Genomic DNA, 14,808 nt, shown 5'->3' with positions numbered 1-14,808 from the left:
GAAGCAGGCTCCCTGCAGGGAGCCCAAGGTAGGACTCGACCCCAGAACCCTGGGATCACACCTTGAGCCAAAGGCAGATGCTCAACCACTGAGCCACCCAGGCATCCCTGTTTTTTTTGTTTTTTTTTGTTTGTTTGTTTTTTGTTTTAGGTAACCTTTACTCCCAACATGGGGCTTGAACTCACAACCCTGAATCAAGAGCTACATGCTCTATCGACTGAGCCAGCCAGGTGCTCGCCTTATATTTTTAAAACTAAACTTTAAATTTTGAGATAATTATAAATTCACATGCAGTTAAGAGAAATAATACAGAAAAAATCCGTATATCCTTTACCCAGTAGTATCATATCACAACCAGGACACTGACATTGATACAGTCAAGATACAAGACATTTCCATTCTAATATCCCTTATGTTGCCCTTATATAGACACACCTGCTCGCCTCCTGCTCAACCCCTACCCCCACCCCACCCTTAACAACCAGCAACCACTAATCTGTGGTCCATTTCTATAATTTTGTGTACAGGTCTTTATATGGACATGTTTCATTTCTCTTGGGTAAATACTTAGGCGTGGGATTGCTGAGTCATATGGTAAGTGTATGTTTAACTTTAAAATAAACTGCCAAACTGTTTTCCAAAGTGGCTGGGCTATTTTACATTCCTGCCAGCAATGTAGGAGAGATTCAGCAGTACTATCAGTTTTCATTTTCATTTTCTTTCTGCTGGTTATATATTAGTATCTCATTGTGAGTTCTAACTTGTATTTCCTTGATGACTAATGATGCTGAGTATCTTTTTATGTGCTTATTGGCCATTTGTAACTGTTTTCTCGTCACTCACTGCATTTGTTCTTTGTTCCCTGTTTCTTTTTCCATTTCTCTGGTTTTAATGAAGCATTTTATATGATTCCGTTTGATCTCTTCCCTTTGCAGAATACTTATACTTCCTTTTTCCTTTAAACTTTGTTAGTGGCTGCCCTAGGGTTTACAGTATGCATTTAAAATTACTCGAAGTCCACCTCCAAATTACATTGTACTGCTTCGTATGTGGTGCATATACCTTATAATTGATATGCCCAAATTCTCCCTCCTGTCCCTTGTGACATTGTTGTCATCCATGTCTTATCCATACACTCCAATCACCCAAGATTTTGTTTCTGCTTTGCTTTAGTTATCTTTTAAATCAATTAAGAAAAAGAAAACTTAAAAATTCTATTTTACCAGGGCACCTGGGGGACTTAGTTAAGCATCTGACTCTTCATCTCAGCTCACATCTTAATCTCAGGGTCATGAGTTCAAGCCCTGTCTTGGGCTCCGCACTGGGCATAAACCTACATACATACATACATACATACAATTTTATTCTATCTTCATTTATTCTTTCTCTGATGCTCTTCTTTACTTATGTAGATCTCAGTTTCTGACCTTTATTTTCCTTCTACCTAAAGAACTTCTTTTAACATTTCTTGAAGGAAATGAATTGATGGTAATGAATTGTCTCAGTCTATTTGTCTGCGAATGTCTTTAATTTCTCTGCTTTTGAATGTGTGCTTCAGCAGCTTTATTTTTTTAAGACTATTCATATAATGTGAAGTTATTTCCAAGCTGAATTTTAAAATAAAGAGGTACCTGGCTGGCTCAGTCAGTAGAGCATGTGACTCTTGATCTCAGGGTCATGAGTTCAAGCCCTACATTGGGTGTTGAGCTTACTTTTTAAAGATTTTATTTATTTATTCATGAGAGACACACAGGCAGAGGCAGAGACATAGGCAGAGAGAGAAGCAGGCTCCATGCAGGGAGCCTTACACAGGACTTGATCCCAGGACTCCAGGATCAGGCCCTGGGCCAAAGGCAGATGCTTAACCTTTGAGCCACCCAGGCGTCCCATGAGCTTACTTTTAAAAATCTGAATTCAGGACACCTGGCTGGATCAGTCAGTTGAGTGTCTGAACCCAACTCTTGGGTTCAGCTCACATAATGATCTCAGAGTCCTGAGATCAAGCCCCCTATTGGGCTCCATGCTTAGCAGAGTCTTCCTGTTCCTGTCCCTCTCCTCTCTGATCCTCCCCCTGTTCTCTCCCCCAGCTCTTTCTCTCATAAATAAAATCTTTAAAAAATAAAATTTAAAAATGTGAATGCATAGTAAATAGCATTTAGTTTCCTACAGAAGAATAAACTCTCAAAAACGGTAATTATGTAGGTCACCTGAGAGGCTCAGTTGGTTAAGCATCTGACTCTTGATTTCCTTCAAGATTTTCACCTTGTCCTTTGTTGTTGTTTTTTTTTTTAGCAGTTTTTTTTTCCAATAGTTTTTTTTCCAGTTTGAATAAGATATCTCTAGGTTTGGGTTTTTATTGTTGCTGCTTGTTTGTTACAGTATTTATCTTGGTTGGTGTTTTCTGAGCTTACTTACTGGGTCTGTAGTTTTGTGTCTGTCGTATTAATGACACATTCTTTGGAACGTTCTTGGCGGTTATTCAAATATTTCTTCTGCCCTATTTTCTCTTTCTCCTCCCACTGGTATTTTCACATTGTCCTCCTGCTTCTTTCCCTTACTGCGGCACTTCCAATTTATTTCCTTGAGGTCTCATTCCATATTGAATATGTTGTGGTTTCTCCTTGGGTGGGACAGGAAGGCTGGAGAAGCCTGAAGTTCCCTGATCTAACCAGGAATAAATTGCAGCATTGCCCTCTAATGAAGTCTTGCCCCCTGTAGAGTAGGCCTTTATGATAGCATTCTGGGAGGCTTTCCTGGTGGTTATGCTTTCTCTTCTTCTGCCAGGGTGTCCAGGGAATATTTCTCAGATCCTCCAGGTGGGAATCTGGATGGGTTCCTGGACAAAAAGCCCACAGGAGTGTGGGGTCCTCTCTGTGATTGCAGCCCCAGGAATTCCTTAATTTCATGGCAGTCCTTACTCAGTCTCCAACAATTTATTACAATTACCATTTAAGTATTCCCACCAGACTATGGTTCCTAAAGCTTCTATTCCAGGTGAGCAGGTGTCTGCTATCAGATTTCTGTACGTGCCTAGCTCTCTAGGTTTGGGGATGGTAATTCTCCCTCTTATCTCAATTCTCTGATGGGTCTAAGAAAAGTGATTGATTTTCAGTTTATCCATATTTTTTTCTTTTTTAAAATTTATTTTTTAATATTTTATTTATTTGACACAGAGAGAGAGAGAGAATATGTGAGAGAGCACACCAGCAGGGGGAGCAGCAGAGGGAGAGGGTGAAGCAAGCTCCCCACTGAACAGGGAGCAGGACACTGAGCTCTATCCCAGGACACTCTCAATCCCAGGACCCTGAGATCACGATCTGAGCCAAAGGCAGAAGTGTAACTGACTAAGCCACCCAGGTACCCCTACAATTTTTTTTAAGTAGGATCCATATCCAATGTGGGGCTCGAACTCACAATCCTGGGATTAAGAGTTGGATGCTCCACTGACAGAGCCAACCAGGTGCCTTTTCTTTGCCCATTTTTTAAAAATTTAGTTATTTATTCAATCATTAAATTATAAGACTTTTTATACATCTTAAATAAAAGTCCTTTATGAAATGTGTTTTGCAAATACCTTCTCCCAATCTGTGGCTTACCTTTTCATTTTCTTACCCGTGTCTTTTGAAAACCAAAATTTTAATTTTTAAAAAAGATTTTATTTATTTATTTATTTGACACAGAGAGTGAGAGAGAGAGCATGGGGAGGGAGTGGTAGGGGGAGAGGGAGAAGCAGACTCCCTGCTGAGCAGGGAGCCTAATGCAGGGCTTGATCCCATGACCTGAGCCCAAGGCAGAAACTTAACCAATGAGCCACCCAGGTGCCCCCAAACTTTAATCCTTGATGTAATTAAATGTATTTCCTTTTTTCCTTTATGGTTCATGCTTTTTGTGTCCTAATAAATGTTTGCCTAACCCGAAGTCATAGATTTTTCTCCTACGTTTTATCTAGAAATCTTATGGCTTTTACATTTTATATTTTTCAGGTCTATGATCCATTTCATGTTAATTTTTATATATAATGTGTGAAAAGAATCAAGGTTCATTGTTCCTCGTGGAAATCCAGTTGTTCTAGAATCACTTTAATTTTGAATCGTGCTACAATACACATAATGTAAAAGTAATCATCTTAACCATTTTTAAGTGTATGATTGAGTAGTGCTAAGTACATTCACGTTGTTGTGCAACCAATCTCCAGAATTTTTCATCATCACAAACTGAAATTCTGTACCCATTAAACAATAATTCCTCATTCCTCTCTCCCCCCCAGCCATTGACAACCACCATTCTACTTCCTGTCTCTACAACTTTGCTCTAAATACCTCATAGAAGTGGAATCATCCAGTAATTTTTTGTGCATGGCTGACTTATTTCACTTAGCACAATGTCCTCGAGGTTCATCCATGTTATAGCACGTGTCAAAATGCCCTTCCTTTTCAAAGCTAAATAATATTCCATATATATATTTATATACACATATATATATCACATTTTGTTTATCCATTCATCTAGTGGTGGACATTTGGATTGCTTCCAGCTTTTGGCTATTACAAATAATGCTGTTATGAACAGCATGTTTGTCTGTTTTTAAGATTTTATTTATTCACTCATAGACACACAGAGAGAGAAGCAGAGACACAGGCAGAGGGAGAAGCAGGCTCCACGCAAGGAGCCCGACATGGGACTCGATTCCAGGTCTCCAGGATCACACCCCAGGCTGCAGGCGGCGCCAAACCGCTGCACCACCAGGGCTGCCCTGTTTGTTTGTTTTAAAATAATCTCTACATGAGTGGTGTCTGGGTAGCTCACTGGGTTTAGCCTCCGACTCTTGGTTTCAGCTCAGGTCATGATCTTAAGGTTGTGAGATCAAGCCCTATGTCAGGCTCCATGCCCAGTGCTGAGTCTGCTTGGTGTTTTCTATCTCTCTCTCTATCTGCCCCTCCCCCTACTCTCTCTCTCTCTCTCTCTCTCTCTCTCTCTCTCTCTCTCAAATAAATAAAATCTTAAAGTAATCTCTGCACCCAATGTGGGGCTGAAACTCATGATCTCAAGATCAAGAGCTGCCTGCTCTACTAACTGAGCCAGCCAGGTACCCCTAAAGGCAATTTTTTAACCATTCAATTATCTTGGCACTTTATCAAAAATCAATTGAACACACATACGTGGGTCTCTTTCTGGATTTTCTATTTTATTCCATCTATGTGTCTGTATGAATGGCAATACCACACTGTCTTGACTACTGTAGCTTTATAGTCAGTCTTTTTAAAAAGATTTTATTTATTTGAGAGAGAGAGAGTGCAAGAGCAAGTAGAGGAAGGGAGAGGGACAAGCAGACTCTGCACTGAGCATGGAGCATGAGACAGGGCTCGATCTCAGGATCTTGAGATCATGACCTGAGCCAAAATCAAGAATTAGATGCTTAACTGACTGAGACACCCAAGCTCCTCTTATAGTCAGTCTTAAAATCAGGGTGTCTGGGTTCTCCAACAATGTTCTTTTTTTTCAGAATTATTTTAGCTGATATAGGTCTTTCTAAATGTTTATATAATTTTTAGAATCATGGAGTCAATTTCTACCAGAATGCTTGCTGGGATTTGACTGGGATTATACTGAATATATAGATTAATTTGGAAAAAATAGATATTTTGGCAACTTTGAGTCTTCCAATCCATGGACATGGTGCATTTCTCCCTTTTTGTAGGTTTTCTTTAATTTTCCTCAGCAGTCTTTTCTAGTTTTCAGTACACATAACTTCCACATGTTTTGTTATATTTAGCTTTAAGTATTTCAAGGTTTTGATGCTGTTTAAAGTTGGTATTATTTTTTCAATTTCAACTTTTAATTGTTTGCTGCCATATAAGATTTTAATGCCAACCAAAAACAGATGACCATTTTTCCCTCCACTCAACTAGGGCAGATGATATGACTGTGGAAACAGAATTTTCTTTCTTGGGCATTTCTGCTGAACCATCTTTTATGCAGAGAGGAGTTTGGCATGCTGCTACTGAGCCACCCAACTTTTTGTTTTCCTTTGGAGCCAGTGTAGAGAGAAGCCAAGTCATTTCTAAATTGGCATCTTAATTTTTTTAAAAGATTTTATTCATTTGTTCATGAGAGACACACAGAGAGAGGTAGAGACATAGGCAGAGAGAGAAGCAGACTCCATGTAGGGAGCCCGGGACTCCAGGATCACACCCTGAGCCAAAGGCAGGCACTCAACCACTGAGCCACCCAGGCATCCCATGGCATTTTGATTTTGATTCCAAGGCTCTGGCCCAAAGTTTCTTAGCTACCTAGATACATTTCAAGATATTTGAGTTCATTTTCTTAAATCAAAAGTTTGAAAAAAAATGGAAATGTTAAAAACCAAAAAAAAAAAAGTTTGGAAATGTTATGTTATTCTCTTTCTCCATAGATATTCACAAGACATCTAAGTGTATTTTCCTTATAATCACCAATTGATACAGTTGATACACCAATTGATACTTCGAGGTGCAGAAGTTCTTAGAAATCCTTTAACCTGTGGCCCTTTCCACAAAAGAACCTCATAAATATCCACAGTTGAGGGGTGCTGGAGTGGTTCTTGATTTCAGCTCAGGTCATGATCTCAGGGTCCTGGGATCGAGCCTTGTACTGGGCTCCCTGCTCAAAAGGGAGTCTGCCTGAGGATTCTCTCTCTCCCTCTGCTCCTTTCTTTCTCTCAAGTCAATCAATCAATCAATCAATCAATCTTTGGGGGAAAAAAGATCCACAGTTGAAGGTGAAGACTCCTTTTGCCCCTGGTAGGTGAGAGAATGGAAGAGGGAAAAGGAAAAAGATACAATGAGCCAGATTCCCTTGGTCAAGCACAGACATTCTGCGTCATTTTGCTGGCAAACAGCAAAAAGCCATGGGAAAAGTATAGAAGCAATTACACAATATGTCATATTCACTTTCTCTTCAAGTCATTCTTACACCAGGCAGAAAGTCAGTTTTTCTGTGAGAGAGAAAAATGTCTGCAAACCCCCAGAAATCCATGAAAATAGTTGTGATGAGGTGAGGGAAACAAAACCATCTCTGAGTTACTTGGCTTATCACTCTAAACACCTTAGAGAAGTTTTATTCATGGCCTAGTGGATCAACAGACATACTTCTTTGCCTGGAGCTTCATTGTTTCAGCAAGTTACTGCAAACTAAAACTACTGTGTGTCAAAAAAAAAAGCTAATAAATTCCAAAGGCCCTTGCTTCCTACAGTTTCACAGTGCATTTATTTTTCTTTGACGCCAGCTGTTCTCCAGATCTGAACTCCATCCTTAGCATTATTTGCCTCCAGTCCTTTTAGGAGCACCTCGCACTGTCAAACCAGATTGCTTTTCTTTGTACTATTCTCCTACCCACTCAAAGTCAAATTGAACAAGAAAAAAAATGGTGCAGTTTTGATGCCAAATTAATTTGTTCATCAACAGAATGTTTACTGAGCACTTATATGTGCCAGACACTCTTCTAGTCACTGGGGATTATCAGCATTGAGGCAAAGTCCCTGCCCTTTCATTCTCCTGGGAGAGACAGATAGTAAACCGGTACCCATAATCTGTCCCTTAAGAAGTAAATCAAAGCAAGGTGGAGGAATAGGGAATGATGAGCTGGGGGTGGTAAAATAAATGATTTATGTCAGGGAAATATTCAATTTAATAGCAACTCATATACTGATTTGTAATTCCACGAAGGCAGGTACTGCTATAATTGCCTTCATTTTTTTTAAGGTTTTATTTATTTATTTATTCATGAGAGACACAGAAAGAAAGGTGAGACACAGGCAGAGGGAGAAGCAGGCTCCATGCAGGGAGTCCGACGTGGTACTAGATCCGGGGACTCCAGGATCACGCCCTGGGCCATAGGCAGATGCTCAACCGCTGAGCCACCCAGGTGTCCTTTTTTTTTTTTTTTTTTCCTAAAGATTTTTGTCTTCCGGTTTTCACCTGCTTGTTGAGGGCTCGATACAAAGTCTGTGTTCAGTAATTCTAATGGAATATGCAAAATACCTAAATTGTACACTTGAACTTGGACATGTCTTGACATCATGTGAGTGGAGTATGTTTTTAGTCCATCGCTTGGAAGAGCAAAGTCCAAACTTTGTATTCCTTCTTCGGAACTGTTGCTGGCTAATTCCAGGGGCTCGGGAAAAGCAAAAAAGCAGGTAGTCACAGGTAGTCACTTTCCTCCAGGACCAATGAGGCTGCCATCTCCTCGTCTGTTCCCTGGCTTCATCTCTGGACTAAGACCCCCAAAACAGCCTTGGGTGAATCCATTAGTCAAAGAATTTCTAAGCCAGTTATCCAGCATACACAGGGCAAAAATATGAGAGGTAGTTAACAAAATGCTTCAGGGATTCATTTATTCATTAACAGTCATTTTCAAAGCAACTACCATATACCAAGGACTGTGCTACAGTTGGAGCAAATTATTTCATCTCAGTCCAGAATCTAGCCTTGAGCCACTTAGATTTAGAAAATCATATTGTTCATACATTCAGAGATGATTAGACTTTTGATGACAAACTACCTGTAATTAACTATAATTAAAATAACCAGAAAATGCTAATTAATCCATTAATTTCTACAGTGATTTAAAATACCTCTAGCCAGGCCTGCTGCTAACATTTGTGGGGTTAGGGCAAGAATCTAAATGGAGGCCCTTACACCGTTTGTCTAAATATTTTAAAGTTTGAAATCATGCTAACAGACCATGTGTTCATGTGTATGTGTCAGGGGAGAGGGGAACAGAGCCAAGGACTGTCTTCCGTGCTACACCACAGAGTGGGGCCAGCCCAGACATCCAGATTCTGTTCACATTTTCCTGCTAAAAGCTCCATCATCCCTCATGCCTAGGGATATGCAATTCTGTGGAGAGGTTACTCCCAGGAGGCCACACAAGCCACACAAGCCCTGGAAGCAGGGTAGGGACAATTGAATGGGGACATACAATAGCTGGGATCTGCTGCCCACCCATTTCCACATCTGTGGTCCTAGGCAACTAGGTTCTATCCACTGACACAACTCTCAGGGCTCTAGAGTGCCCCTTGTATAGACCACAGGGGATTGTTCATAGGGATCCCCTGAGAACATTTTAGCTTACGAGACTCTCCAAAGCAGAGAAGACCCCAGAAAGCCACCAGTAAGTGTTCAGATAATAGACATTTTCATAATCCAAGGGTAAGTGGTGGCTTAATTTAATGACCTGACTGTATCCGTGATAAGAATACAGTATGTTGTTGTGTTGGTGGCCTATCTCCATTGTATTTGCTTTAGAGTCAGAATTACCCAAAACCTATTCTCTCAACTTGCTAATGCTTGTGACAAATAATTGCCTACTTCAAGCAGGAATTAGTTGAGGAAATAGATTGGCAGTGATTCTTCTTTTGGATGTGTGACAAGAAGCTCAGAAATATAATCAAATGCACTGTTATTCTAAGAGATGACAACAAGAGGCAATTTCAAAACAAGCCTCTCTTGTGAACTGTTGGGCCTTGATGACACAAGAGTGATTTTTCCATTACTGAGAAAAGCAAACTAGAGCAGATAGAGGTGGATGATGTTTTCCTGATAGTTAAGCCAGGCTTCACATTAGTTTCGGAGAAATGTTCTGTTTGAGTCCATCTGTGTGTGCTGTCGGTTCGGCCATCATGTCAGTGAGTCCAATGGATCCTTCTGGGAGAAACAGTGTGCCCAAGACTTGCACTGTTCTTTTTCTCCTTTAGTTGACTCCCTGGAACCCACCCGTGGATCATGGTTTACCTCTGATAGGCAATTTCAGCCTCTTGGCAGGGAGAGGGAGGATGATCTTTGGGGAAGAAGAAAAAGAATGAGAGGAAACCATAGGAATGAAGAAGGAAAGGGTATTTGAAAACATGCTTGATGGGAAAAGATTTTTTGCAGGTTGAGGGCTACAGGGACCAGGGGGAGAGATCTGACATAAATATAACATCTATTTCCCTGGATTCCTCAGTCACTTCTAGATGCAAGTTCCATGGGATTTTCTCCCTGTTGCTCTCTAAACTCCCCTCATGCTGAAGATTCTCTCCTACAGTCTTCATATTGTTGGGAAAAATAAGTGTATTGGCCCTAGTTTCTTTAGTTGGAGAAGCACAGCCACTGTGAGCTGTGGAGGAAGGGATTTATCGTAGGAAATAGACCTGGACCCTTGTGGCGGGGGGGGGGGGGGGGGGGGTTAGTGGAGGTCAGCAGGGGAGCTGGATGGTTGGAGAAGTTACTCACCTGGCAGTCAGAAGCCCAACACTTCCACCTGCCAAAGTGTAGAAGGACACCCCTCAGAAGCTGAGGGAAGCTGGTCCTACCTCCATGGGGCTTAAGAAATGTCTGATGGTGGGCTCCTGGCTGCTGTTGGTTAACAGGGTCAGCAGCTGGGAAGAAGATCTGGACACAGAGCAAAGGGAAGTCAGTGTAAGCTGGGATCTCCTGTCACCAAGTCTAGCCAAAGGCAACCTATGGAACGTAATGACTGCTACTTCACACTCACCTTCCACATTTTGTGCCGATTCCTCTTTTGGCCAACTCTAACCCAGAGCCATAAGGGAAGGGGGATCCTCAGAAATGTGATTCCAGTGTGCCAAGTCAGCACACTACACACCACCATGCTGCGCAAAGTAGCAGCAGGTTCCCTGACAGAGCCGTTCCAAGCAACCAGCCTGGCACCAGCCCAGAGAAAGTGTGGATGGAGGGATGCAAAGGTTGGAAGGCTCCTTTGACTGATCAGAGCAGGGTTTTTTTTTTTATAAAGATTTTATTTATTTATGCATGAGAGACATAGAGAGGCAGAGACACAGGCAGAGGGAGAAGCAGGCTCCAGGCAGGGAGCCTGACATGGGACTCGATCCCGGGTCTCCAGGATCCCACCCTGGGCTGAAGGCGGTGCTAAACCGCTCAGCCACCAGGGCTGCCCAGAGCAGGTTTTATCATCCTGGAGACTGGAATATGTGAGCGAGAGGCTGAGTCTTCTCACTAGCACGGAACAGGGAAAATCTTTACGTGGCTAAGATGAATTTATTTATTTATTTATTTATTTATTTATTTATTTATTTATTATTTTTTATTGGAGTTTGATTTGCCAACATATAGCATAACACCCAGTGCTCATCCCATCAAGTGCCCCCCTCAGTGCCCATCACCCAGTCACCCTCATCCTCCGCCCACCTCCCCTTCCACTACCCCTAGTTCGTTTCCTAGAGTTAGGAGTCTCTCATGTTCTGTCTCCCTCTCTGATATTTCCCACTCATTTTCTCTCCTTTCCCCTTTATTCCCTTTCACTATTTTTTATATTCCCCAAATGAATGAGACCATATAATGTTTGTCCTTCTCCGACTGACTCACTTCACTCAGCATAATACCCTCCAGTTCCATCCACGTCGAAGCAAATGGTGGGTATTCGTCATTCCTAATGGCTGAGGAATATTCCATTGTATACAGAGACCACATCTTCTTTATCCACTCATCTTTCTATGGACACCGAGGCTCCTTCCACAGTTTGGCTATTGTGGACATTGCTGCTAGAAACATCAGGGTGCAGGTGTCCCGGCGTTTCATTGCATCTGTATCTTTGGGGTAAATCCCCAGCAGTGCAATTGCTGGGTCGTAGGGCAGGTCTATTTTTAACTCTTTGAGGAACCTCCACACAGTTTTCCAGAGGGGCTGCACCAGTTCACATTCCCACCAACATTGGAGGAGAGTTCCCCTTTCTCCACATCCTCTCCAACATTTGTTGTTTCCTGTCTTGTTCATTTTCAGGCTAAGGTGAATTTAGACGGACAGCAATCTTCATTCTGAACCGAGGTGTGATACAGTAACAGCAGCACTCAGCTGCAGCCAGACTGAAAAAGAATCTTTTTCTCAGAAAGGCCCCAGCACATGCATATTTAAGGCGTCCTTTTAACACACGGTGTTATTTGAAGGGGAAGCTACCTTAACACAAACTGTGAAGATCCTTCATTATTAAAACGCACAAGTTCATTTATCAGTGGCACTTAGAATAGATCCTTGGAAGAGCAAATGTTGGTTCGAATCAAAGTACCTCGGAGAGATTTCTTTTCTCCATCTCTATTCTCCTCTTTCAAGAAAGTGCTGAGTTGGGTATTAACACTTCAAGGTCTCGACTACTTTTTATCTTGAAAAAAAAAAAAGAGAGAGAGAGAGCGAGAAAATGTTTGTCATTCCAGGAGCATAATCAGTTGAGCCGGCACACAATGACATAGTTAATTCACCAACGGAATTTGTTGCCATAGCTCCAGCGAGGGACAGGGTGGATTAACAATGGCCTTTTTCACGAGTGCGGCTTTCACCACAACCTGCCTGTCCCCGCGCCACAGGCCATCATAGCGCCAGTCCAGAGCACAGCAATTATCAGGGAACAACCGCCCAGAGGGGACAAGAGGAGGCTGGGGGGGAATAAAGCAAGGACACCCAGCACCTTGGATCTCTGCCTATTCAATCACTGGGACACGACCAGCTCCTCTGAGCGTATCTTCAAGCTTAACCTTTGGTCAAGTGCTTCGGTACATCCAGAGAGGGACAGTTTCACCCTGTGACTCGAAAGAACTCCAAAGGGAAGAGAGGACTCCAGACAGCAAGGGAAGGAGATCAAGAGCAGACATGGTAGGCCATCAGGACTGCACCATGGAAGAGGCCACCAGGGACAGCCACACTCCCAAACTCTGGCGCGAGGTAACGTACATGCTTTCTTGGTGATTTTTGCCTCTTTGAATATCAGAGCAGGTCCAAAAAGTCAAGTCCTCTGTGTCCGTGAGTGCAATGGACTTGCACTAATTAATGTAGTCGCACTCAAAATGGAAATAGTATCCTCTCCATCTTAAGGTAATAAAAAAGAAAAATGTGACTCATTTTTCTTTATCCCCTTACTGGGTGTGCAAGCTCCCTGGATAGAATTAGATGACAGGAACAGATTCTCTCTTTCTTAAAAAAAAAAAAAAGTCAAATCAGTCTGAGGAAATGTAGGTGGTTCAAGGCAAAGAATGATGCTGTGTTGAGCCTGAGGGCATCAGAGAAATGTTTTAACAAAGTGTTCATTATCCTATAAAATGAGAAATTTTCCTATTAGAAAAGCCACAGAATCCTGCCACCCATTTCTGAATTTCTTGGAATGCAATTGTCACAGAAATGAGACCACCTTATATGGTCTTTTATTTTGAGGGCAGGGGGCATCTAGGGGAATGTGCATTTTTGTGGAACCTTGTTTAACCAAATGAGTTATAGATAGAAAAAGTTGAGGTGGTGGGATAAAATAGTAAGATTTCAGATGATATGAAGGAGAGTTTAGGGACAGGGGAAGCTTCCAGGCAATGACGTAATGTTCCTGCTTCACAGTAGAGCTGGTTTCACATCACACCCCTGAGAGTGGTTTCACAGGTCTCAGGACATCAGCTCTGCTCTTTCCTGTTGCATCCCTCTTTCAAAACCTCCCCATGCCGCTCAGAGTGCCTGTGGATGGCTTGGTTAAAGCACCACATGCCTCACAAAGTAGTCTGGGCCCACAGCCACCAGGCACTTGAGCATCATGACTGGTGGACCATTTCCCCCAACTGGTCCCTTCCCCATTCGTCTCACTATTGTCTCAGATTAGGAAAAATGTATATGATGAGGACTCATGAGTTTTACCAGCTCATTTTGTTGAGTATATGGGGGAATCAGGATGCATGTTAGTCATTCATTTATTCACTCTTTCGTGCCTTGTTCCAAAAATAAATTTGAAATGGCATCAAGAGATTCAGTTCTCGACTTGTATGGGTATGGAAAGTTGAGATGATCTTTCTATGTCCCGTCATGTAGAATTAAATCTGGGCAAATAATCACTCGGTTCTCTCATACCTTTTGTGAATTGAAAAATAACCAAAGTCTTCTCATCTCATGGGTCTCCCAAGAGCATCACTTACTATAATAATGGCTGCAATTTGGGGGCACCTGGCTGGCTGAGTCGGTAGAGCACACAGCTCTTGATCTCAGAGTTGTGAGTTCGAGCCCCATGTTGGGTGTAGAGATCACTTAAAAATAAAATTTTTAAAAGAAATAATGGCTAAAAAAATAAAATAGAAAAATGAAGGGAATAATGGCTGGAGTTTTTAGTCCTTAGGTGGCATACCTTGTGGTAAGTACTTTACGTACCTTATTTCACGTGATTATGTCCAATAAAAGTGCTTAAGTTCCTGACTACTTGCCTCTTCTGCTAATTTGTCCCTTAGTGTCTCCCCATTAAATGGACTGGATTTATTTAACCTCCCTGGCCAATCAAGATGAATTATATTAATTGTAACAATAACAAAGAAGTGATTGCTTTGACATTTTAATCACCTCTTTTGGTTCTCAGTGTACTTTTCAGACACAAGGTGACCTCAACTTCTATGAATTTAACTTTCTGGTTCCCACCACTTTTGCGCACCATACACTGATACTCCCAAGCTATTGATACTGCTTACCAGCTGATAGTAATAATCATTGTCATTAAATATTTTATCTGAACAGTGAGGATAATTAAGAATTTAATATTTATGACCTCCCTAGGAATGCAAACTTCTTTTAAATGAGCAAGCCACGGGATCCCTGGGTGGCTCAGTGGTTTAGTGCCTGCCTTTGGCCCAGGGTGTGATCCTGGAGTCCCGGGATCGAGTCCCGCATCGGGCTTCCTACAAGGAGCCTGCTTCTCTCTCTGCCTGTGTCTCTGCCTCCCTCTCTCTCTCTGTGTACACACTCTCATGAATAAATAAATAAGATCTTTAAAATAAATAAATGAGCCAGCTGGTTATTCAT

At 41.8% G+C, this 14,808-nt stretch overlaps 1 protein-coding gene across 1 annotated transcript in view; it reads left to right on the top strand.

The window, feature by feature from the left end:
* Nucleotides 1–12,255: 12,255 nt before the first annotated feature.
* Nucleotides 12,256–14,808, top strand: part of PCYT1B (phosphate cytidylyltransferase 1, choline, beta) — a 131,512-nt gene continuing 128,959 nt past the window's right edge. Inside the window, exon 1 of the mRNA XM_038587105.1 lies at nt 12,256–12,711. Coding sequence (XP_038443033.1) covers nt 12,640–12,711 — 72 coding nt within the window. The 5' untranslated portion in view covers nt 12,256–12,639. The remainder of the gene's footprint in view (nt 12,712–14,808) is intronic.

The sequence above is a fragment of the Canis lupus genome, chromosome X (genome assembly GCF_011100685.1).
Source record: "Canis lupus familiaris isolate Mischka breed German Shepherd chromosome X, alternate assembly UU_Cfam_GSD_1.0, whole genome shotgun sequence".
NCBI lineage: Eukaryota > Metazoa > Chordata > Mammalia > Carnivora > Canidae > Canis > Canis lupus.
The sequence above is the reverse complement of the archived record's forward strand: the minus strand, read 5'-3'. Positions and strand labels throughout refer to the sequence as shown.